This window comes from Sphaerodactylus townsendi, linkage group LG03 (genome assembly GCF_021028975.2).
Source record: "Sphaerodactylus townsendi isolate TG3544 linkage group LG03, MPM_Stown_v2.3, whole genome shotgun sequence".
Lineage (NCBI taxonomy): Eukaryota > Metazoa > Chordata > Lepidosauria > Squamata > Sphaerodactylidae > Sphaerodactylus > Sphaerodactylus townsendi.
In genome coordinates, this window is record NC_059427.1 from 121,668,044 (window position 1) to 121,690,614 (window position 22,571).

At 43.1% G+C, this 22,571-nt stretch overlaps 1 protein-coding gene across 1 annotated transcript in view; it reads right to left on the reverse strand.

Moving 5' to 3' along the window:
• Positions 1–5,189: 5,189 nt before the first annotated feature.
• CDR2L (cerebellar degeneration related protein 2 like) overlaps positions 5,190–22,571 on the reverse strand; it is a 41,798-nt gene continuing 24,416 nt past the window's right edge. The window contains exons 2-5 of the mRNA XM_048490600.1: positions 20,347–20,459; positions 17,282–17,430; positions 14,658–14,822; positions 5,190–8,503 (exon numbers count right to left, since the gene is read on the reverse strand). Of these exons, the coding sequence (XP_048346557.1) occupies positions 7,618–8,503; positions 14,658–14,822; positions 17,282–17,430; positions 20,347–20,459 (1,313 nt within the window). The 3' untranslated portion in view covers positions 5,190–7,617. The remainder of the gene's footprint in view (positions 8,504–14,657; positions 14,823–17,281; positions 17,431–20,346; positions 20,460–22,571) is intronic.

Here is a 22,571-nt window from a genome sequence, read left to right on the forward strand (position 1 = left end):
GCAAATTGGAAGAGTAACAGCAATCCTAGAGGATGGAAGGGCTCTGGATGTGGCGTGCCCCTTGAGATGGCATAGATGCCAGCGCAGCGTAAGTGAAATTCATGCTGGTGCTGGGACATTTATGCTAGCGAGCCATATTTGTGTAACAGTGTTGCCGTGCCAACATAACTACGCTGCCATCACTCCTCTGGTGCAGGAGCCAGAAGGCATTCCTGGGGTGGAACTTTAGTTGGGTTTCTGAGGGCTTTCAGCCTGGACTGTGTAGGGGGCTTTAATTATGGTTGGGTTTTGTCTTTTATTGCTTTTTGCAGTGCTGCAACCTCTTTGGAGGTAGCAGAGCTGCACTGTGCCTGGCAGCTTATTCCCTCACTCCCCTGCACTCCGGCCCCTTTAAGGAACAGGCTATAAGAGATCAGTCTAGACAAGTTGCAGAGATTCCGGTCTGGTCTGTTAAGTTGGCCTTTATCTGAGGAAAATATTCTTAGGATGGCACTGTAATATTTAATATATTTATACTAAGAATGCTTTTCTAGCAGTAAGTGTAACCCAACTTAGATTTTAAGAGGGGATATTATCCTCAATGGAAAAGGAGTCTTTGTCAGTGTGATCCCACCTTGTGACCCTTAACATTCATAAGACTTACAACAACTTTAAATCTGTTTTTTGTTTCATAGATAATAATGTGCAGTACAACAGTGAAACATGGCAAACAAATACAGCAACAATAATCAACTGGCCTGTTGTGCAAAACAGACCAGCAGGGCCTCAGTCCTTTAAAGTTCTGTCTAACTGTGTCTTGCACCTATGCTGTACTTTGCTGAGCCCTCTCTCCTTATCATCAAACGTTCAAAGGTAGCCCTGAAATATGAAAATATAGTGCATAGCAACTGAACTCTGAGAAGTTGTCTGGCTCCAGTTACAGGCCTCCAACAATTCTGAGGAAATGGAGCCGTTTCTTCCTTATGTGGTGAAACCAGAGCTCTTCAGCTCCCCCTAATGGACTCTGGGATACATAAGCTCAAGTGAACAAGGGCAAGGGTTAAGGCAAAACCTCAAAACCTGAAACTGACCATAGCCCTATTCTTGGACTGCGCCCTAGAAATCAACATAACATTAAGGCAAGCCCGAGCCCCTGCCCATGCCTTAACCCTAACCCTAATTTATTATTTTTATTTAATTTATTTCGTCAAAAATTGTTCTCAAAATTGTAACAAAATTGCAAAACCTATAACTGACCATAGCCCTATTCTCGGACTGCGCCCTAGAACTCAACTTAACACTAAGTCAAGCCCGAGCCCCTGCCCTTGCATTAACCCTAACTCATTATTATTTAATATATTCAGTCAAAAATGGTTCCCAAAATTGTAACAAAAATAAATTAAATAAAAAGAATAGGTTAGGGGTAGGGTTAAGGCAAGGGCAGGGGCTCAGGCTTGCCTTAGGGTTAGGGATCAGACAAAGGTAAGGGTTAAGGCAAAACCCAAAACCTGAAACTGATGATACTAGCCAAGTTTGGTGAAGTTTGGTTCAGGGGGTGAAAAGTTATGGACCCCCAAAAGTGGTGCCCCAATCCCCCATTGTTTCCAATGGGAGCTAATGGTAGATTGGTTTACTCTTTTGAGGGTCCATCACATTGTACCCCCTGAATCAAACTTCACTAAACCTGGATGGTTTCATCAGGAGAATCTCCTAAAGATAGCCTAAAATTTTGGTACTGTTAGCTTAAACACCGCTCCTCTGACATGCACTCTCAATTTTTTCCCAGGTTCTCTCTTTAAATCCACCCCCTTTGGAGTGGATTTAGAGGGAGAATCTGGGCTCCCTAGATTAAGAAAAAAACATTGAAGGTATTGTTGAAGGCTTTTACAACCAGATTCAACTGGTTGTTGTGGGTTTTACAGGCTGTGTGGCCGTGGTCTGGTAGATCTTGTTCCTAATCTTTCGCCTGCATCTGTGGCTGGCATCTTCAGAAGTATATCACAGAGATAAGTCTGTTATAAGAGAAGTCTGGACACAGTGTATAACAGACTTCTCTCTGTGATATACTTCTGAAGATACCAGCCACAGATGCAGGTGAAACATTAGGAACAAGATCTACCAGAACACGGCCACACAGCCCAGAAAACCCACAACAACCAACGTCAAAAATGATGCTGTTTGGGGGTGGGAAGGGGAATCTACCCTGAAACAGCATCACCTTCAGTGTTGTTTAAACTAAGGAACCCAGAGTCTCCCTTTAAATTGGATTTAAAAGGAGAATCTGGGCTCTCTAGTTTAAACAACATTAATAGTGATGCTGTTCAGGGTGGATCCCCCCCCTTCAAAAATAGCATCACTTTCAATGTTGTTTAAACTAGGGAGCCCTGGGTGTGTTCAGATTTGTGTGTTGGGGCATGTTCTCTAATGTGATGGTGACTTTGAGATGACCTGGTGCAAAAAATGTTGTTTGGTTGTGGTGGCTGAGTTTTGCACGCCCATATGGGGTGGGGTGGGGGGCGTGCAAAACTCAGATTTTGTTCCGGGCTCCATTTTCCCTAGCTACACCTCTGCCCAGGGGCATTCACCCCAGGAACGCTGGCAGTAAGGAGGGTGGACTTACACTACTGTGTATCTCCATTTTCCCCTATGGAGGGCTTTTGAACAGCCAGGGAGGAATTTTGTTCTTCTGCCTCCCTGCACCACTTGAAAGCCCTCTAGAGGCAGTGGGAGCGGTGCTGTCCCTGGCCGCCTCTGGGATGTGGATTGCGCTGTTACAGTGAGAAGTTCTGTAAGAATTGAATGTTTGCAGGTTCATTCACTCACTGCACATTGCTGTGATTTAGTAGTTAATGTTGCTTTCCATTTGTTCAATGCTGACGTGGCACTACAAAATCTAATTATTTCCTTTTTATAAGTCTACACATCTGTGCAATATTTCATATTCTGATGTTTATAAAGGATGTTGAGATGGAACAGATGTATGACAGAGGATTAGGATTGGATTTTGAAGATGATAATTATTTCCTTTGAGACAGTTGAGGGTGTTCCTTCCATCTCTACTGGTATTAAGAAACTGTTCCACATGCTTTATTGAATGGTTTTATGGTACACATATCATGCATGTAACCAATTGTCAAGTTGTTTGAACAACTCACCTGCAGCTTGTAATCTAAATTTCTATGTGAATGCAAAAGCTTGATTTCTCAAATCCTCTGGAATGTCATGATAATAGCCCTCTAAGTAGGAACTCACCAAAAATAAACGGGTAGGTGTTGTAGTATTCCTACTACATACAACACAAATATTCAAGACTAGGATGCTAACATCGTTGTGGTAAAAGGGATGACCTTTCACATGCTGGCACTGCTTGTGTCAACATCAGCCCATCCTCTCCTGTTCCATTTAAATGAGCAGTATAAACTGGACAGTGTAATTTCATATTTATATTTGCTGTCTAGTACACTAGTTCTAATCATAGTTATACTTTAGAGATCAGCCCAGGCACTCAGGGAAGAAGTTTAAATGGTAGCAAGGTGCAGGTGGGTACTTGAATCTGGGAGAAACGTAGCACTTGATAGTCTCACTGGGGCTAGTAGAAGGAATCTTGCAACCAATATATGAAAAAGTAGCATACTGAGATTGGATAGTAAGACATTGTTTTAAAGGAACCTGCTCTTATTACCCCATCCTCATCAAAACTTGTGGGTTTTTTGCTGCAAGACAGTCAGACCTCCAAGGCATTTCCTAGAGGAAAACTTTGGAAAGCCAGTGTGGTGTCGCGGTTAAGAGTGGTGGACTCTTGAGAACTGGGTTTCATTTCCCACAACTCCACATGAGTGGTGGACTCTAATCTGGTGAACAAGGTTTGTTTTCCTACTCCTACACATGAAACCTGCTGGGTGATCCTGGACTAGTCACAGTTCCCTCAGAACTCTCTCGCCCCACTTACCTCACAAGATGTCTGTTGAGAGACGAGGAAGGGGAGCAGTTTGTAAGATGCTTTGAGACTCCTTATGATAAATGTGGTATGAATCCAAACTCTTCTTCTTCTTCCTTTGAAACATATGCATTGACTCTTCTTTATCAAAAATGTCTATAACAGTGCCAGTGCAAACCCAGTTAGGGTTCCTTTTGATAGACCAACAGTATACAGCAACTTCACATGTTGTTGTTTAATTCTAGAGAAACTTGGGATTTGGTGGCTGTTTTGGAGTTACCAGATAGTTAAACAGCAAACTTGTTCCAAAGTGTCTGCTGAATGCCAGTCACATCAAAAGCATCACCAAGGAAAAAAGGCCTTTTCTGTGGCCTGGGTAGCACAGACTGGATTATCTGTGTGATATAGGGTAGAATGGGGCACACTTGGGCCCTGTAGGGTGCAGTAGGATGGAGCCCTCTAATGCTTGCACCAATAACCAACAACATACATACCTAGGACTCTCCAAAAACATCAATCTAGTATCAACTGAATGGCCAATTTATAGTGCAGGCCTAAACAGCTACATTCTTTTAAGCCAATTGAAATCAATAGACTGTAACTCTGTTTGGAATCGAAACTGTAAATAACACAGCACATTCAAATGAATTCTGGCCCATAACAGGTGGAATGTGTTCATCCTTAATTCCAACTGATTGCAAATTTTTTATTTGTATGTTGAGGATTCAATGGGTTGGTAATATGGTACAAAGCACTGATGCAAATACACTACAGAAATAGATACTTTTTAGTTCTTAGTAGAAAGACAACAGCCTGCTAGATTGACACACAAGAGTGTGTGCATAATAAAGCCAGCATTATTTTTGGACAAAGAAATGATGCATTCAGCAGTTTGCTGAATGAACTGACAATATGCTGCAGCTGTTCTTTTGTTAAGTGAAGTGTTGATATCTTGTCATTTGCATGAGTAATTACTTTGGAATCTGTTCAGGAATCAAAACTGGCATTTGCAAGGATGGACATCAAAACATTTGCAACCTGCTTGAGTGGTCACTGTCTACATGTGCAAGGATGTGCTTTTTATTAATGCAGTGATCCTTATCCCAGAGAGGCAGGGAATGTCTATTACATAATAAAGTAGCAGTACATGCATTCTGGTGTCTTTTCTCTACTTTCTGTCATGCCCAAAGCATTTCCCTGACCTAAATCATGTTGAGAATTGAAAGCAGCAAACCTGTGTCCAGAATGCAAAGAAACAAACATGGAAAAGTTCAGTGGTCAGAATACCAAGAGGTTTTTTTTTTTATTTAAGAAGAGAATAAAGCATTTTTAAATATATTAATTTGAAGTATACTACACTTAAGTGGGATGCTGGTTTGCACATTAACAGTGTTCAAAACCAAAGATCATTGCAATGGCCCCCTCCCTCCCCAAATACTGATGCAACAAACAGATGACTTTCAGAACAAACATCGCTCCAAAAATCCTTTAGTAGAAAGGTAGTAAAGGAAAGCTAATCAAAATACCAACAACAATCATTATGGCAGCAACAGAGACCAAGGTTAATGCTCTTATCAGAAACCAACTTCCTTTGTTATTGTTTCCAGATAATTGATCCCCCCCTCCACATTGTAAGGCATGAAGGTTTGTCATATGGTTACCAGATTGGTAGCCACTATCATGTCTATGGCTCCCAATACTTCCAAGTTAGGACTACATCATGGGTACAAAAGAAGACAAGTTTTGGCATTAAGTAGTACAGGAAGAATCTGCCCCTGGGCAGGCTATCTTCAAATACTTTTTATTACAAAAGTAATCTTAATTGACTGAACACAACCCCTTCCCTCAGAGTATCTCACAGCAAGAGTCTAGAGAACACACAGAAAAATGATGATCTGGTGGCGGATGAGGGGAAACACTCACATTAGGTTTGATTTGACACTGGGTCCTTCACAATTGCCCCCCTACCCTGTACTGTGTTCACAAACTGGCACTTTGTGCCAACATTTTGGTCAAAACCAGAGACAGTAAAATGAAATGCTAAAGCATGGCAAGAGGCCAAATGGCGAAAGCCTGCTATTGTAACAGCCATCTGTAATGAGCCGTGAGTCCTAAGCTGTTGGCTCAGGTTGAAATTGGACACTTTCAAGAATGTGGCTTAAAGAACAGTTAAAAAGGTACTGTGCTGAAGAATGAAACAACATGAAGGTAACATGTTAGAAAGAATGAAAAGGCAGACTGAAATCTTGCTTACAGTGAATTCCAAAGAAACACCTCAGACTTTGGATTTCATTCAGCTGCAACTAAAATCAGCAACTGTTCCAAAATTTCTTCAAGTATAATACTGCTTGGTAAGTTAATAGTCATTGCTACTATGGTTCCCTTGCAGTAGAGAACTCTGCTATGCGTGCCTTATGCTTAATGAAATATAATACTGCTTTATTTTCATATATGCAGGTGACCCCAGCTAGATATCACTTATTAGTGTGTGTTTAAAGAAGTTCGATTTTGCATTTCTGTGAAATGGTACTGATGGTTCCTGAGACTGGAGAGGCCTTTTGTGTATAAATGTGTAGTACACATGTGTAATATATGTCTGAATAACGTAGAGAAGCCTCCAGGAGAAGGCAGCTTGACAAAAGGACCATAACTAATAATGAATTTGTGCACTAGTGGGGTAAATGGCAAGTTAGTGGTGGTAACTGAACTTGGTGCTTGGCTCATGTACCTACATGAGTCACAACTGTTCCGTTTCAGCAAGCCCATGCAAGTAATGTCTTCGGAGTCAGCTACAAAAGACAGTAAGAAGGATAACCACTCAAACAGCAAGGCCTGGAAGGTCAACACCCAGACAAAGGTGAGGGTGTCTCTCCAAGCCAGTAATAGCACTTCTTGTTGGGCTTCTGGAAAAGCCCAGGTTAAAGGAGTGAAGTGACAACTTACTGAAATGAAAAAGTGTACATCCTACGCTCACACTGTCCTATGTCTATGAGCAACACAAGTGTGCTTGATGAAGATGTATCAGCAGTCTGACGTTTCTCTTCAAGTTTTTCCAGTTGCAATGAGCTTGCATTGTAAATATTGAAAAACCTGACCAATGTGAGAAATGGCTTAACAAGGAAGAACATATTTCCCATTCAGGAAAGAAAGAAGTCCAGTCAAAAGTCTCATGGATGCATCTCTGGGTCATTTATATGGAGGGGAGAAGGGTGTAAATACCAGAAGAGAAAGAAAGCATGTTTGAAGTTCTTTCTTGAAACCAAAATGAATTCTGAATTATTAAGTCCAGGATTTCCAGTCAGGGTACTGTAAGAAATCCAAGCTTGATCCCATGTTGGCTGGGGGAAATTAATCAGAGGTTATGGAAGAAAGTGAAACTGTAGTTGGGTGGGTGAACTTTCCTTTCTGTAATTTCTGGTTGCTACAGTGACATAAAAATCTCTGATACCAGCTATAACTACAACATACAGTTTTTGCAGCACATTCAGGGATCCTGGCAATTTGGAGCACTGACTTATAGAATGTGTCTTGAACTCTGCACACTCTTGAAACACCCCAAGAGGCTCCCTTAGGATACTTCTTGGGCTCCCTGTGCAAGAGAACAAAGAGAGAAGCTTCCGGGTCTTTCCAGCCAGACCAAAATTTCTTGGGGCTAAAGGGAAGAGTCAGATGCTTGTGGCATATGGACACGGCTATTGGATTCATTTGCTTGTCTTCTTTTTCACCTTAGTGGCATTGATATCGGCTTTCGTTTTCTGGATTCGTGAGAATATCTCCTTAAACAGGGCCTTGTACTCTGGCTGGCTCTGCTCAAGCCGCTTGTCCACAGCCTCCACATGCTTGCTAAGGCTCTTCTCCATTGTCTTGAGCTCGTCTAGCTCATAAGCTTCTCCCCGAAAGTCTCTAAAAGAGCTATCGCGGGAGATAGGCCGGGAGGTCTGGACTCCAGCGTGACGAACACCATCCTTGTGCTGTCGGCACTTGCTGAGGAGCTCCTCGTACTTCTCCAGCAAGGCATGGTACTGCTCATCCACCTCCCTCAGAATTGACATTCCCCTCTTGCGTACATTGTTGGCATGGAGTGTGTAGTTGCCCTCATGGCGGCTCACAGCATCCTTGGTCACAATGGCATTTAGGGCTGTATCACTACAGCTTTTCCGGACTGGGTGATTTGGAGAGGCTGCCATGGAAGATTCATGGTTTTTACCTCCATCTTCCTCAGACAGGTCAATGTAATCAGCTTCTGGGGCATTGTTTAAAGGCTCCAGAAGTGCTTCTGAGAGGTTGTCCTCTCTGCTGAGGAGATATTTTTTGACTTGTTTCATTTGCTGGAGTTCCAACAGTTCTGCCTCCAGCTCTTTAATGCGCAGCTTGCAGCTCTCCATCTCACATACACGCTGTTCAAGGTCTGAGTACTCCTGGATGACAGAGGTGTACTCTCTCTCCACCCTCTCCTTCCGCTGCTTTTCCTGGTTGACTTGGGACCGGAGGGAATTCACCATTGCTTGCAGTCGTTCATTCTCCCGCTCTAAGGGCATCTGACTGAACTTCACTGAAGAACTGTGAAGCTGGAATGCATCTTCATACCTAATATTTTTTTAAAAAATAGCAAAATAGTTAGCAAATGAACAACATGTAAATCTACTGAAATCATGGATGAATTATCTCCATATAATAAAGGAATGAAAGTCATTGACACTTGTTAGTTTACTTCTCATATATATAACCCTGATGTGCTATTTTACTGTGTGTGACGTTGGTTACCTGTAAGAAGCCTTCAAATGTAATTTCTTCTACCTGTAGTCTGAAGTGGCACAGTCCAGCAAGAGCTGTTATCATAGGATTCCATTGAACATGTGTCTCAGTTTCAGAGAAAGAGTTGTCTGTATCCTACCAATTCAGCGAACAAAGTCAGAAACTGGTTCTGGTGGGTTTTCCGGACTGTGAGGCTGTGGTCTGGTGGATCCACCAGACCACGGCCACACAGCCCGGAAAACCCACCAGAAAAGTCTGAAACCCTTCTCCATGCTAAGAAGCCTGCCTTCAACTTAAGTGGGTCTTCTTCCAATGGAAAAACTATTCAGGTTGGACGAGTTTCTTCAGGTTAGGTAAGATCCATGCCCCTTAAACAATGCCCCCTATCTCTATGTACCTTTGTAATACATCAAGCTGCTCTAATGTCTGTTCTTTTCCTGTACTGTAGTTCTAGGCATATAGTAGAACTAACTTCCTGTGCTGCAGAAGTGCATTTAGGGAAAATAGAAGGATTGTCAGCAGCAGGTAAACCAAGTAGGCTAGGAAAGTTCAAAGATATTATCATTTATTCCTTCTGCTCAAGCACCGATTAAGGTTGTATTTGAGGAACAGGAGCCTAGGGCCTCAAAATCTAGGAGGGCACTGAGCAAAGTGTACACTGTCATAGGTTTTTCTTAAACATGCTGCCATAACACACTGTAGTCTCTAAACAACGCTTCAGTTATTTTCCTTGCACTCCATCTCAGAATAATACTGTCTCATAAGAACATAAGAACATAAGAACAAGCCAGCTGGATCAGACCAAAGTCCATCTAGTCCAGCTCTCTGCTACTCGCAGTGGCCCACCAGGTGCCTTTGGGAGCATGTAGGATGTGAACGCAATGGCCTTCTGCGGCTGTTGCTCCCGATCACCTGGTCTGTTAAGGCATTTGCAATCTCAGATCAAAGAGGATCAAGATTGGTAGCCATAAATCAACTTCTCCTCCATAAATCTGTCCAAGCCCCTTTTAAAGCTATCCAGGTTAGTGGCCATCACCACCTCCTGTGGCAGCATATTCCAAACACCAATCACACGTTGCGTGAAGAAGTGTTTCCTTTTATTAGTCCTAATTCTTCCCCCCAGCATTTTCAATGAATGCCCCCTGGTTCTAGTATTGTGAGAAAGAGAGAAAAAATTTCTCTCTGTCAACATTTTCTACCCCATGCATAATTTTGTAGACTTCAATCATATCCCCCCCTCAGCCGCTGCCTCCCTCTCCCAAACTAAAGAGTCCCACACGCTGCAGCCTCGGCTCATAGGGTAGGTGCTCGAGGCCCTCGATCATCCTTGTTGCCCCTTCTCTGCACTTTTTCTATCTCCTCAATATCCTTTTTTGAGATGCGCTTACCAGAACTGGACACAGTACTCCAAGTCGCGGTCGCACCACTGCTTTTATATATAAGGGCATGACAATCTTTGCAGTTTTATTATCAATTCCTTTCTAATGATCCCCAGCATAGAGTTTGCCTTTTTCACAGCTGCCATGCATTGAGTTGACATTCCCATGGAACTATCAACTAAGACGCCCTAAATCCCCTTTCTTTGGTCCTGTTGCTGACTGATAGCATCTTCGACCCCCTGTAGCTGCAGGTAATGTGAAGTTTGGATTTTTTGCCCTCTATATGCATCAACTTTTACATTTTGCTACATTGAACTGCATTTGCCATTTCTGAGCCCACTCACCTAATTTATCAAGGTCAGCTTTTGGAGCTCTTAGCAATCCTTTGTGGTTCTCACCTACCCTACATAATTTGGTATCATCTGCAGAAAAACTTGGCCACCCACGCTGCTACTCCACTCCCCTACTTCCAGGTCATTTTATGAATAGGTTAAAGAGCACTGTTCCCAAAACGGATCCTTAGGGACACCACTCCCTGCCATCTCTCCATTGTGAGAACTTCCCATTTACACTCCACTCTTTGTTTCCCTGTTTCTCCAACCAGTTTTTAATCCATAGGAGGACTTCCCCTCTTATTCCTCTTCATTGTTGAGTTTTCTCCAACAGTCTCTGGTGAGGAACTCTTGTCAAAAAGCCTTTGGAAATCCAAGTAGACAATGTCCACCGGTTCACCCCTTGTCCACATGCCTGTTTTACACCCTCAAAGAACTCCTAGTAAGTTTGTAAGAACAGGATTTTGCCTCTGCAAAAGCCATGCTGACTCTTTCTCAGCAGGTCTTGCTTTTCTACATGTTTTATAATTTTATCTTTTAAATGATAGATTCTACTAATTTACCAGGAAACTTGATGTCAAACTGACTGGCTCTGTAATTTCCTGGGTCCCCCCTAGGATCCTTTCTTAAAGATTGGTGTGACATTGGCCCAATCTTCCAGTCTTCAGGGGATGGAGCCTGATTTCAGGGATAAGTTGCATATTATTAAAGTGAGAAGATCAGCAATTTCATAGCTTGAGCTCTTTAAGAACTCTTGGGTGAATGCACAATCTGGGCCAGGGATTTGGTAACATTTAGTTTATCAATGGCTGCCAGGAACTTCTTCCTTGGTTCTACCACTATCTTCGCTAGTTCTCTGGGATTCTCCTCCTAAGAAGCTTCTTGGTTCAGGTGCAGGAATGTTCCTCATACCTCCTCTTGGGTGAAGACAGATGCAAAAGAATTCATTCAGCTTCTCTGCAATCTCCTCTGCCATCTTTTAGCACACCCTTTGTTCCTTCTGTCATCTAACGGGCCTACCGCTTCCCTTGCTGGCTTCCCTGCTTTTGATGTACTTGAAGAACTGTTTGTTGCTGGTCTTGATGTTCATAGCCATGCGTTCCTCATCAATCCTTTTTTTGCCTCCCTTACAGCTAACTTGCTTCTCTTTTGCCACCATTTGTGTTCCCTCCTCATATTCTCTCATCAGCCAAAACTGGACTTCCATTTTCTAAAAGACATTTTTCTTTTTCTGATAATTTTCCTCAACCTCTCTTGTTAACCATGGTGGCTTTTCTTTTGGACTGGGTGCTGCCTTTTCTAACCTGTGGAGACACATTCCAGCTGAGCTTTTATTACTGTGTTTTTAAATAACCTCCCAAGCATCCCTGGACACAGTTTTGACTCTCTTTGGATTTTCCCTTTCAGCTTCCCTCGCACTACCATCCCCCTCATCTTTGAGAAATTTCCCTTTCTGAAGGCAGAATGTAACTACATTAGTAGTTGCCACTTGTTCTGCATGCTGAGATACTGAATCTGACAGCATTGTGGTGCGGCTGTTCCCTCATCGGCTCAACAACACTGACTTGCCCTGCACCAGGTCCTGGGTCCCACATACAGAATTAGATCTAGGATCACCTCTCCCCTGGTTGGTTCCACAACCATCTGCTCTAAACCACAGTCATTTAGCACCATATCCAGGGAATGCTCTCTCCTTACTAATGACCTGAACATGCATTTTCTTCCAGCTTCTATATGAGGGATAGTTAAAATCACCCATTACCACTACATTTTTGTTTTTGTTGGCCTCTCTAATTTCTTTTTTTCCATCTCAGAGATCCTCTTGTGCACTTTGGGTCAGGGGGACTTATAATATATTCCCTAATATTAAACTGTCCTTCACACCTGGTATTGATATCCACAGTGATTCTGTAGGGGAACCAGCTCACTTTGCATTGCTCTATTTTATGTGATACTATGCTTCCTCTTTTGATGTAAAGGGCAACTCCACCCCCCCAATCGCCCTGTCCTATCCTTCCTATATAGAGCCTGTAGCCTGGTATAACTTAGCATCCCACTGGTTCTCCCTCATTCCACCATGTCTCTGTAATGCCCACTATATCAAAGTCCTCCTTCAAAACTCTGTTACTCTGGCTCCCCATTTTTAGGTCTAATGCTTCTACTTCATTAGCATAGAGACACCTTGTATACCCTGTCTCTGTCCTTAACCTGGGATTTATGTGCTGCAATTACCCTCAAGTCTTTTGTAGACACTATCCCTTTGTCCACATGCACATTGCTATGTTCCTGCAGCTTGTATGTGGTTGGATTTAGAAAAACCTCCCTCTCTGTCTGCATCCCCCATAGATACTGTATTCCGAACCGGGGAGTCACCTCAGCTCCTGTCGGCTTTCCCCAGTGATCCAGCTTTCTTCTAAAAGCTGTTCTGCCACCCTTTTAATGTTGAGAGCCAGCAGCCTGGTTCCTCTTTGGTGGTTAAGCATGGAAGCTCCGGTCCCGGTTTGTACAGAGCCTACCTTGTCCCAAAAGGTTTCCCCCCAGTTCCTGACAAAATCTGAAACCCTCTGCCTTACACACCACCTTCTCTCATCCACGCATTGAGCATTCCCTGTATCTCCAGCTTGCCTAGCTCGCCCTGCGTGTGGAACAGGGTAGCATTTCTGAGAGATGCCACCTTGGGAGGTCCCTGGACTTCAACCTGTTTCCTCTAGCAGCCTAGAATTTAGCTTTCCCAGAACCTCCCGGCTAGCATTTCCCAAGTAATGTCGTTGGTGCCAATGTGGGACCACAACTGCTGACTCCACCCCAGCACTGTCTAAAAGCCTATCTAGACGAAGCGTGACATCCATGGCAACCTCTCGCACCAGGTGCAGACCAGCAGAGTCACCATGCGGTCATCACGCCTCTCCTGCAAACCCAACTCTCTACATTTCCTAATGATAGAATCACCCACTACAAGGAGCCCCCCCACCTCCCCGAGGGGTATCCCTCCCAGTGCTTGAGAGGATAGCTGATCACCAAGTTAAGTGAAGGGATCCCATCTAAGGGAGCATCTTCCCCCACCTCAGACTGGCACCCTCCATCCCTAAGGCCTTCATTTCTCCACTGACATCTTGAAGAGATGTCACCTTTGGGAAGTGGGACCCGGCTGTTAAGGTCCCTGAAAGCCTCGTCTGTCACCCCTCTCTGCCTCTTTTCAGCTTCTCCAGGTTTGCCACCTTTTGGCTTCAAGAGAACGCTACCACGTTCCTTCTTGAGTGCCAGGGAGGCTCATTGCAGCGAGGGCACACCCACAACTTCTGTCCTAGTGGCAGATAGTCATACATGTGACACTCCAGTGCAGTAAACACTGGAAAGCCTCCCCATCCCCTGCTGGCATTTCTGCCTTCATATCTGGATTTGTTTTAGGATATTTAAATATTAAGCTTTTTAGTCTCTGCCCCCTGGAGCTATCTGCACGTACTATCTGTCAAATATGTCCTTATTAATTTAAAAAACAAAAAAATTAAATTAAAATTGCGCGAGCCGTTAGGCCACTCTGCTCTTCCTGGCCAAGTCTCTTCTGCTGCTACTCCTCTCCGCTGGTTCCAGAGACTGAACTAAAGCCCCACCTCTCAGGACAAAAGCCCCACCTCTCAGGACAAAGAGGAACAAGAGATGAACTCTGTTAACCCCTGTTAAGCCCCACCTTCCAGATTCAGCAGCCTTACAAGGAGAAAAAGAGATAACCCCTGTTAAAATAACACTGTTTTAAAAGCTGTGGCTTTGAGAAAAGCCCTCCAAAATGAACACCAGCAGGTCACTCTGCTCTTCCTGGCCAAGTCTCTTCTGCTGCTCTGTTAACCCCTGTTAAGCCCCACCTTCCAGATTCTGCTCTGTTAACCCCTGTTAAGCCCACACCTTCTCGTCTCAAGCAGATAACGACACTAACATTGATTTCTGTATTGATTTTTTCTTTCAGGACTTCACTGAAGTGAACCCCATTTTCTAGTCATGAGGGGAGAGGACTGGGAGCGGTCTCACAAGTGGAATAGCCTCGGGCCTTCTATATCCAGCACTGCTTTTGGGGACTTGTTCTGATTTTCCAGGGAAATATTTGAAGAACTAAAGAAATCTGTTCAACCAGTCTGACCCGGAGGCCATGGCATGACACAAAACACGAGATTATAATTCTATTCAAGCTAGCCATTCTCAAAGGTTTTTTCTGAATGCACTGCTTGTGACAGAGTAAGAAAAGGAGGTTTTCCCCTCTCTACCCCCATTCCTGCTGAGTACCTGGGACTTGAGCACAGCTCCTTGAGGCAAGGGAATGTGTGGATGGTTCGGCGACGTTCTCTTTTCTCTCGGCGGACACGCAGATGATCTAGGCTCTGCAGCTCTTCCACTTGCTTTTGGAGTTCATCTACCTGATTCTGCAGTCCTTCGATCGTTTCTGTCAGACTTTAAGTAGAAAAGAGAGAATGTTAAATTACCTTGAGACAGAAGTACAGATTAACTATTACAGCAAGTAAGGTATAGCATGCGAAATAAGGGGAATTACCCATCTGCCTTCCCTTTTCCTGCACTGTCATCATTGGGAATGCCCAGCTTGCAAAATGTGTTCTTTTGTCACTTGGCGGTGAAATCTTTTAAAATCACTTGTTGTTAAGAATACAGGGACTGTATGTTCATTCTCTAAGGGATGAGTGTGCAGAATTGTTTTAGAAAACTGATTGATATCTTAAGCTGAGGAATAGTATCATACTAGGGTGGTTGACAAGTTACAATGTGGAGAGTGAATGCACACAAGGAAGAGATGAACTGCACTGCTGGCCTTGATCTGCCATTAGACACATCCAGTGTAACTTGTCTACAAGTTCCTAATATATGAATATAGGCTTTGGGTGCTTGAATGGGATCTTGCCTTTGCTAGGATACCTAATTACACATACAAAGCCTGTGTGCATACATTAGGCTCATGTTAACAACACACTGAACGTGTGTAAGGTCATAGGGACGGCCTGCTCCCTCCTACATGCACTATATGCATTCACTCCTTGGATTGTAACCCATGAACAATTCTCATGTTCTCTGCATCTTAACAAGATTTCCAGGATAGGATTTTTACAAAGTAGAGAGGAGCTTTTGTGTGCCTGTATGCCCATTCAGTACATACATGATTACTTCTATGTGAATACTAGAAAGAAAAATGTGTAATTTGTGGTCAGAATGTACCTGCCCAACTGCATTTGAATGTACCTGCACAGCTGAAAATTAACTTCTGGAACTCTGGGATAACGGCCCCTGGGCTAGACTGATTTAAAAGGAAGTCGGACAGATTTACAGGGAATAGATCTACAATTGGTTATTAGCTGTGTTAGCCATATGGGACCTTTGCATTCAGAGGCAGAAGAATCTGATTAAAAGATGCTGGCAAGCAGTCAGCAGGGGAGAGCTGTTATCTGTATACCCTACTACTTGGTTTCTCTTTGGCATCTCACTGGCCACTGTAGTCTAATTCCTCATTACTACTGTTATGTTTGTAGCTGGTTGGTAACGCCCATATTTAAAATTATCTTCCCAGCAATGAAGAAAAGTTTTCCGGTTTGACATTAGATCTGCATTCCACTCATGTTTCACATGTCACACTCATTAGAGATTATGGATTCGTAAGCACCATTGCAGTTGTTCTGAGGGACCAAATAGAATTCCCCTGAATTTTGAAGGTTTTGGTGCAATGTTTTCTCAGTGGTGAAGCAGCGGCTGACGAATGGCAGAGGCTTGTGTCAAGGAAGCCCTATCAGGGGTTGTGCTTGCCTGAATGGCTCCTGAAGCAGTCCCTGCTGCAAGTGGAGCTTCCATGTCTTCCTCATAGTGAAAGCCATCATTGGAGGGATCCATTCCCTCAGTGGGGCTTGCTACCATTGCTACTGAATGTGTGTAGCTTGAAATGCTTCCGCTTTGTTTCCTTTTCCGCTCTTTCAAAGGTGCCCTCAAAAAATATCAAAGGTAAATGAAAGGAAGACTGAGAAGTATAGAAAAGAAGAATTAAGAAGAAATTGAGGTAAAGCCCAGCTCAGGCTGTACTGTTCTCCCCAGAGGCAGGAAAGAACTGAGGAAGGAGGGGCGAGCTGCCTATCAACAGGAAGCAAGCATTTTAATCCTGCCTCCCTGATAGAACAGCAGGAATCACCCAAGATTCCTGCTCAGAGGGAGCACATCAAAGTAGGAAGAGGTACACACTATACAAGCTATGTTCAATACTTTGTATCCTAAGAAAAGATGTCCCTGTGTACCATCTGCGTTTACCATCTTCGGTAATTTGCTGGTCCCCTCCTGGGAGTCTGAGAGTAGGGGAGTTGGGGCCCGGATGACCCCCATAACATGGGTTTATTTGGGTTATGATGCTGCTACTGATTTTAAGAGGATTTTAATGTATATTTTAATTTGTATTGTTGGATTTTATGTATATTATTGGTTTGCTGTTGTTTTTGTTGTACACCCTTCGGGGATTGGGCGGTGTACCAAATCCAATCAACAACAACAACAACAACAACAACAACAACAACAACAACAACAACAACAACAACAACAACATGAAATGGTGTAGACATATTCTTAAGATCAGTATATAGCTTCAAAGAGGAATGCAGAAGCCTTCTATAATATGTTCTTGTCCACTTTTATTTTTATTTATTTTTTGGATTTATTGACCACCCTCCTCCGAAAGGCTCAGTGGCTTTCATGACAGATTAACACTACTATTACAAATTGAAATTTCTAATCTCTGTGTGTGATCACATGGTTTTAATTTCTACTTCAAAAGTGACTTTTTAAAAGACATTTTACATTGACAATACTACAAAAAAACACTTGTGTGAATTCACCGAAAGAGCCCATCAGAAAGAAGCATTAATTACCATAGGATCTTCTGCTGGGATACTTTGCTGTCCAGCACAAGCTTCTGATTGGCCAGTTCTAGATCGCGTGCTGTCATATCCAGCTGCTCGTAGACCTTAGCATGCTGCTCATTCATATGTCGTAACATTTCCAGCTGTTTTGTCAAATACTGGAAAAAGAAAACAAAAGACATCCACAAAAAAACCCAGAAACACATTACCATCAAAATTATTCGCTATCACGGTTGATCAAATATTAACTTACCGGTACATTACTTAGGTAATAACCTTAAGAACACAAGAACATAACCTTGTGAGGATCTAAAAAGTGTAGTCCCAGTTAATTGGACAACACATTTAAAACACATTCAATTATTTTCAGTATAAAAACTTCAAATGGCAGGCATTATCTTAAATAACTCCTTGCCCTTTTTGTATCATTCAGGAAGAGTGCCCCTTTGACAGTGTGTACATTTAACCCATAAGAAGAGCTCTTCTGAATCAGTCCATCTAGTCCAGGATCCTTTCTCACACAGCATCCAATCAGTTGCCCCAGAGTGTCAACAAACAAAGTATAGAGCCACAGTCTTCCCATGATGTCCTCCCCGAATCTAACCCCATTTTAAAGTCATTGATGCCTATGGCCATCATTGCATCCACTGACAAATTAATTCCAGAATTTACCAGTTGAATAAAGTACTTTCTTTTGTCTTCCCTAGTTCTATTGTTTATCATCTTTGTTGGGTGCCCATGTTATAATATCACAGGAGAAAAAGTTATTTCTATCCATTTTTTCTTCTGCACCCATAATTTTATAAACTTTTATCATGTGTCCCTCATCCAAATTTTTTCTAGACAGCAAATTCCTAGAGTCTTTAGCACTGGTGGAGCAAGGGGAGTCAGAGGGGGCAGACAACTTAGGTGTCATTCACCTGGGTCACCTGGGGGGCAATTTTTGCCCCCCCTGCCACTCTCCCCCCATACCTGAACTCCCCCTGCTGTTGCGCCACCACAAAACAAATCTTTTCCTCCTCCGAGTAGCTTCAGCCGTCAACAAACTGGGGAAGTGTTTAAGATCAGGGAAACTTCTGCCCCTAGTGTGAGTTTCTCCAGCTTGGCCTGGCATTCTTCTGCCCTCCTGCCTTTCTTCACATGACGTCTTGTGAGAGGGGCCAAGGCAGCCTTCCCCAGGCCCCGCAGGACTACTTGCCCAGCACCTAGGTGGTCAGCTGCCTCCTGCTCTGCTCCCTGAGACTGCCACCTGGGAAAGCTACGTCAAGAAGATCCAGGTAACCATGGGAGACTTGTGCCCTGCCCCCACCCAACTGCCCTCCTTCACTGCTGCCTCTGCACAGGTTGAAAGGGCTTGGACTTGATGAGAAAAGAAAAGGGAGCCCCCAGGTCTCACCATTTGCTCTCTGATCTGTTGCTTCAGAGTAACAGCTCAGTGCCAATCCCACAAAAAAGAGGGGGAGGATTGGTTGGATGGGATCCACAAGTAATTGACATGGGATCCCTAAGCCTCTCCAATTCACCCCCACGATCATTCAAACAGACTTGCAGTAGCATCTAAAAACAGGAGCCCTGAAACTGCAAATCTGGATTGGATGGGGGCCCGCTCCTTGCGGATGCTTGCGGGGGGTGGGTCACAATCAGTTTTTATCCTGGGCTCCATTTCCTGTAGATATGCCATGGGTCTTTAGCCTCTCCTCATAGGAAACATGTCAACTCCTTAATCACCTTGCTTACCCTCTTCTGCAATTTTTTCAGCTCTATAGTGTCCTTTTAGAGATACAGTGACCAGAAGTATAAACAGTACTCCAAATACGGCCACACCACACATCAATAAGGGACATTCCAATACAGTGGAACCTCGGTTTTCATCGATAATCCGTCTGGGAAACCTTGGTGAAATCCGAAACTGACGAAAACCGAGGCAAACACTGGAAAGCAATGAAACTGCATGGGTCACTGCATCGTTGGTTGTTGCCAACGATATCCAACAAAAACCGAAGCAAACGACGAAAAACGAGACAAAATTTCCAGGGAAAGAATCAATGTAAACCGAGGTTCCACTGTAATGGCCATTTAACTTTTAGTTCCTTCCCTAACCCCTTCATCCCCCCCACCCCTATATAGGAATCATCTTAAAAACTCGTTTTTTCCCCCAAAACTACCGCTTTATTCATTCACCAATTTTGCACAGATTTAATCAAAGTTATTCCATTAAGATTTGTGTGATTAATCAGATATGATATCCTGGGTAACTGCCCTAGCATTCACAGTTTTTTCTTTACTAAGACAATTCCTTCCCTTCATTCCATTAAATCATGTTTTACTGTAGCCTCTCCTGCCACATCCTTCTTCACACAAACAGTAAAAGTACTCATTATGCATGCTGTGGATAAAAACGAGGTTACCTCATAAAACGGCAGTTATTTCCACAGCTATTTCTTCTGTATTAAAAGCAGGAAGAAAATCCCCTTTTAATGTTTTTTTAAATTCATTCTTTCTAATCAATCCAATACAGAATGGTCAATATCTTCCTCAAGAAAAAAAATATTTCTGCCTTTTTATGTATGAAAACCTTAGAATTACTACAGGTTTTTTTTTTAAAAAAAATGCTATACTATCAAGCATATTTAATTTATATGCCGTACTATCAAGCATATTTAATATTTTTAGGATTGGAATGTTTAAGTCTATGGGAAATGTAAAGGAAAACAGATGTATGGAGTCATGAGGGGACAGTGCAGTTTAACCCAATTTCAAAGCCTTATCCAGAAACTAATCTGGGGACTCAAAAAGGCTCAAAGTGATCCTTTCAAAAGCTGTAGAATGGAATGAAAACATATGGGTTGGCAGGCACAGCCTCATTGGTCTGCTATGTTCTTGCAGGCTTTAATCCTTCTCTTTTAGCCCTTACACATGCTTTCCACCCCTTCCTCCAACAACATATCTCCATGACAGTAGTTCATGATAAGTATACTACAGTGGCAAAAGTACAATCTAAATACACTCATAATTGTTCAGTGCCATGTTTAACTGGGAACAGCAACAAAAATGGTTATGTGTGCCATTAGTACCTCTATCTCTTGAACTTGCTCCTCATTGGTTGTGTACATCTGCTGCAGAGAATCCTCCAGCTCTTTGTTGCGTTCCAGAAGGGTCTTGCCCAGTTCAGCAGCTAAGTGCAAGTCTGAAGAGTCAAAGAAAGAAAACAAATGAAGGGCCTTTCCTCTACGCTCTTTGGAACAGAATGTGTGAAATCACTGTAGCTGATGAATTCATTCATTCAAAGTATTTTTCTCATGCCTTTTGAAGGCTGAAGGCAGCGACATGTGCTCAAAAACATCACACGCAATTCACTAAGGAAACCAACAAACATAAAAATGTCTTAATCAAAAGTTATCATAATACAGAAGTAGAATCTTCACCAGTGATATGTCTTCTAAAATAAGTGTACATTACAAAATTCAGGGAAGACCATGCGGGAGATTCTCACCGGTACCCTCATCAAGGAAGGAGTTACTCAGTTGCAGGAAAGATTTTATTCCTGGTTTTTGGCGGGCTAAATTCCTGAAACAAAGACAACTGGCATAGGGCCCAGCCTACAGGGTATAATAACTATGGTGTTACCATCCTCTGTGGCTGGGGAGACATGAATGCACTAGTTACATGTCTGAGTGAATGAGTCCTATTTCCCAATCTGATTCGGTCCAAATTCACTCCAAGGAGTCCCAGAGCAAGAAGAATCCTTTCTTTCACTGTCTCTTAAGAGGGAGCTTCAGACTGCACCTGGGGTAAGAACAGGGATGATGGACACACAACTTCTTGACCAAGGGACAGGACACCTAAGCAAGTCTGTTGAGCAACACTGACTTTCGGAGATATTAAAAACACAGTTGTTGAGAAGAATATCTGGTACACTCTAACATTAGAATAATATTCAGGTGGCAGGAACATTAAGTACTAGAATGCTCACAACAAATTCAATTGTTCCAAATACCCAGACATTTGAGAAACATATATACATGGCAGGCGGGGTTACAGAAGGGAGACAGATGGAAAAATAGAGGTAACCTGAGCTTCTGTTAAAGAGGAATGTTGAATTTCACCCAGATAACTGGAACCCAAGCAAGGTAACAAATCAAACCAATTCGAACAATGCAAAATAAAACAACAACCAGCTGCTGCACACAACTGGAATGATACAAAAATAGCAATACAAGAGGTCCATTAACCAGCAACACACTCAAAGGCCTAACCGACAATTAACAAAACTCACAGTTTACATAAAGTTATTCCACAGGCCCTCTTTAAAAATGATGCTTTACAGCCTCTTCAAAATTTGAGGACTTCTTAACTTCCGCTGAAAGGCTATTTCAGAGGACTGGAGTTGCCCATGAGCAAGCAGCAGCAGACTGAACTCTCAAGGGAGGCAGGGGTGGGATGATCAATAGATGCTGTTGTTCAGAACAAAGTTGCAACACAGGCTCCTATCTAGACAAGTGATCCTTCAAGTTAGTAGGTCCCAGGATAGTGAAAGGCTTTTTAAAAGATAAACACTAGCTCAAGAGAGACAGGACAGGTAAGAACAATTAAGTTATTGTTACCCCAGTTTGTAGCACCTTCTAATACAATCAGAACAAATGTAGCACTGCCAGCATTCAGTCTTTGCTCTGCAAATGGCCCCAAACCAACCCCTTGAGCTACCAGCTCACTTGTTATAAAACCAGTGGAATATGCTTACCCCTCCTGAGGCAAATAATAGCATTTTGAACTTTCAGATGCTGGTATGTGTATAGAGGTGAATGGGATTGCACACATTGGTCCATGTAGTTGTACAAGTATATGCTAGCACGTATATACATGTGGCATGATCCTACTTTTTGCAGTGTTCCTGAATGCATGGAGAAGCTTATGCTTGCAGGTGTGAAGACTTGTTGCAGATGTTTGGCTGGACAGAGGCATATCTATGAAAAATGGAGCCCGGGGCAAAATCTGAGGGGGGCCCCAGGCTCTATTTCCCCTAGATACACCTCTGGAAATCACCCCTTTTGTTCTGGAGTAGGAGTCCTGCCTCCCCCACCTCCCCCCCGCAATAGACTTGGGGGGTTTGGGGGGCCCCTCTTCCCACCTCTCTAGAGGGTAATTCTGCCTCCGGGCGCGTGCGTGTGCCGGACCTCCCCTAGAGTATCTAAACTAAGTATCTGAAGGATCATCATCTTCTATATGTTCCTATCTGGGAACTGGGATCAACAGGAGAGGCCCTCTTGAATACCCCACTGATCTGATAAACTGATCTGAT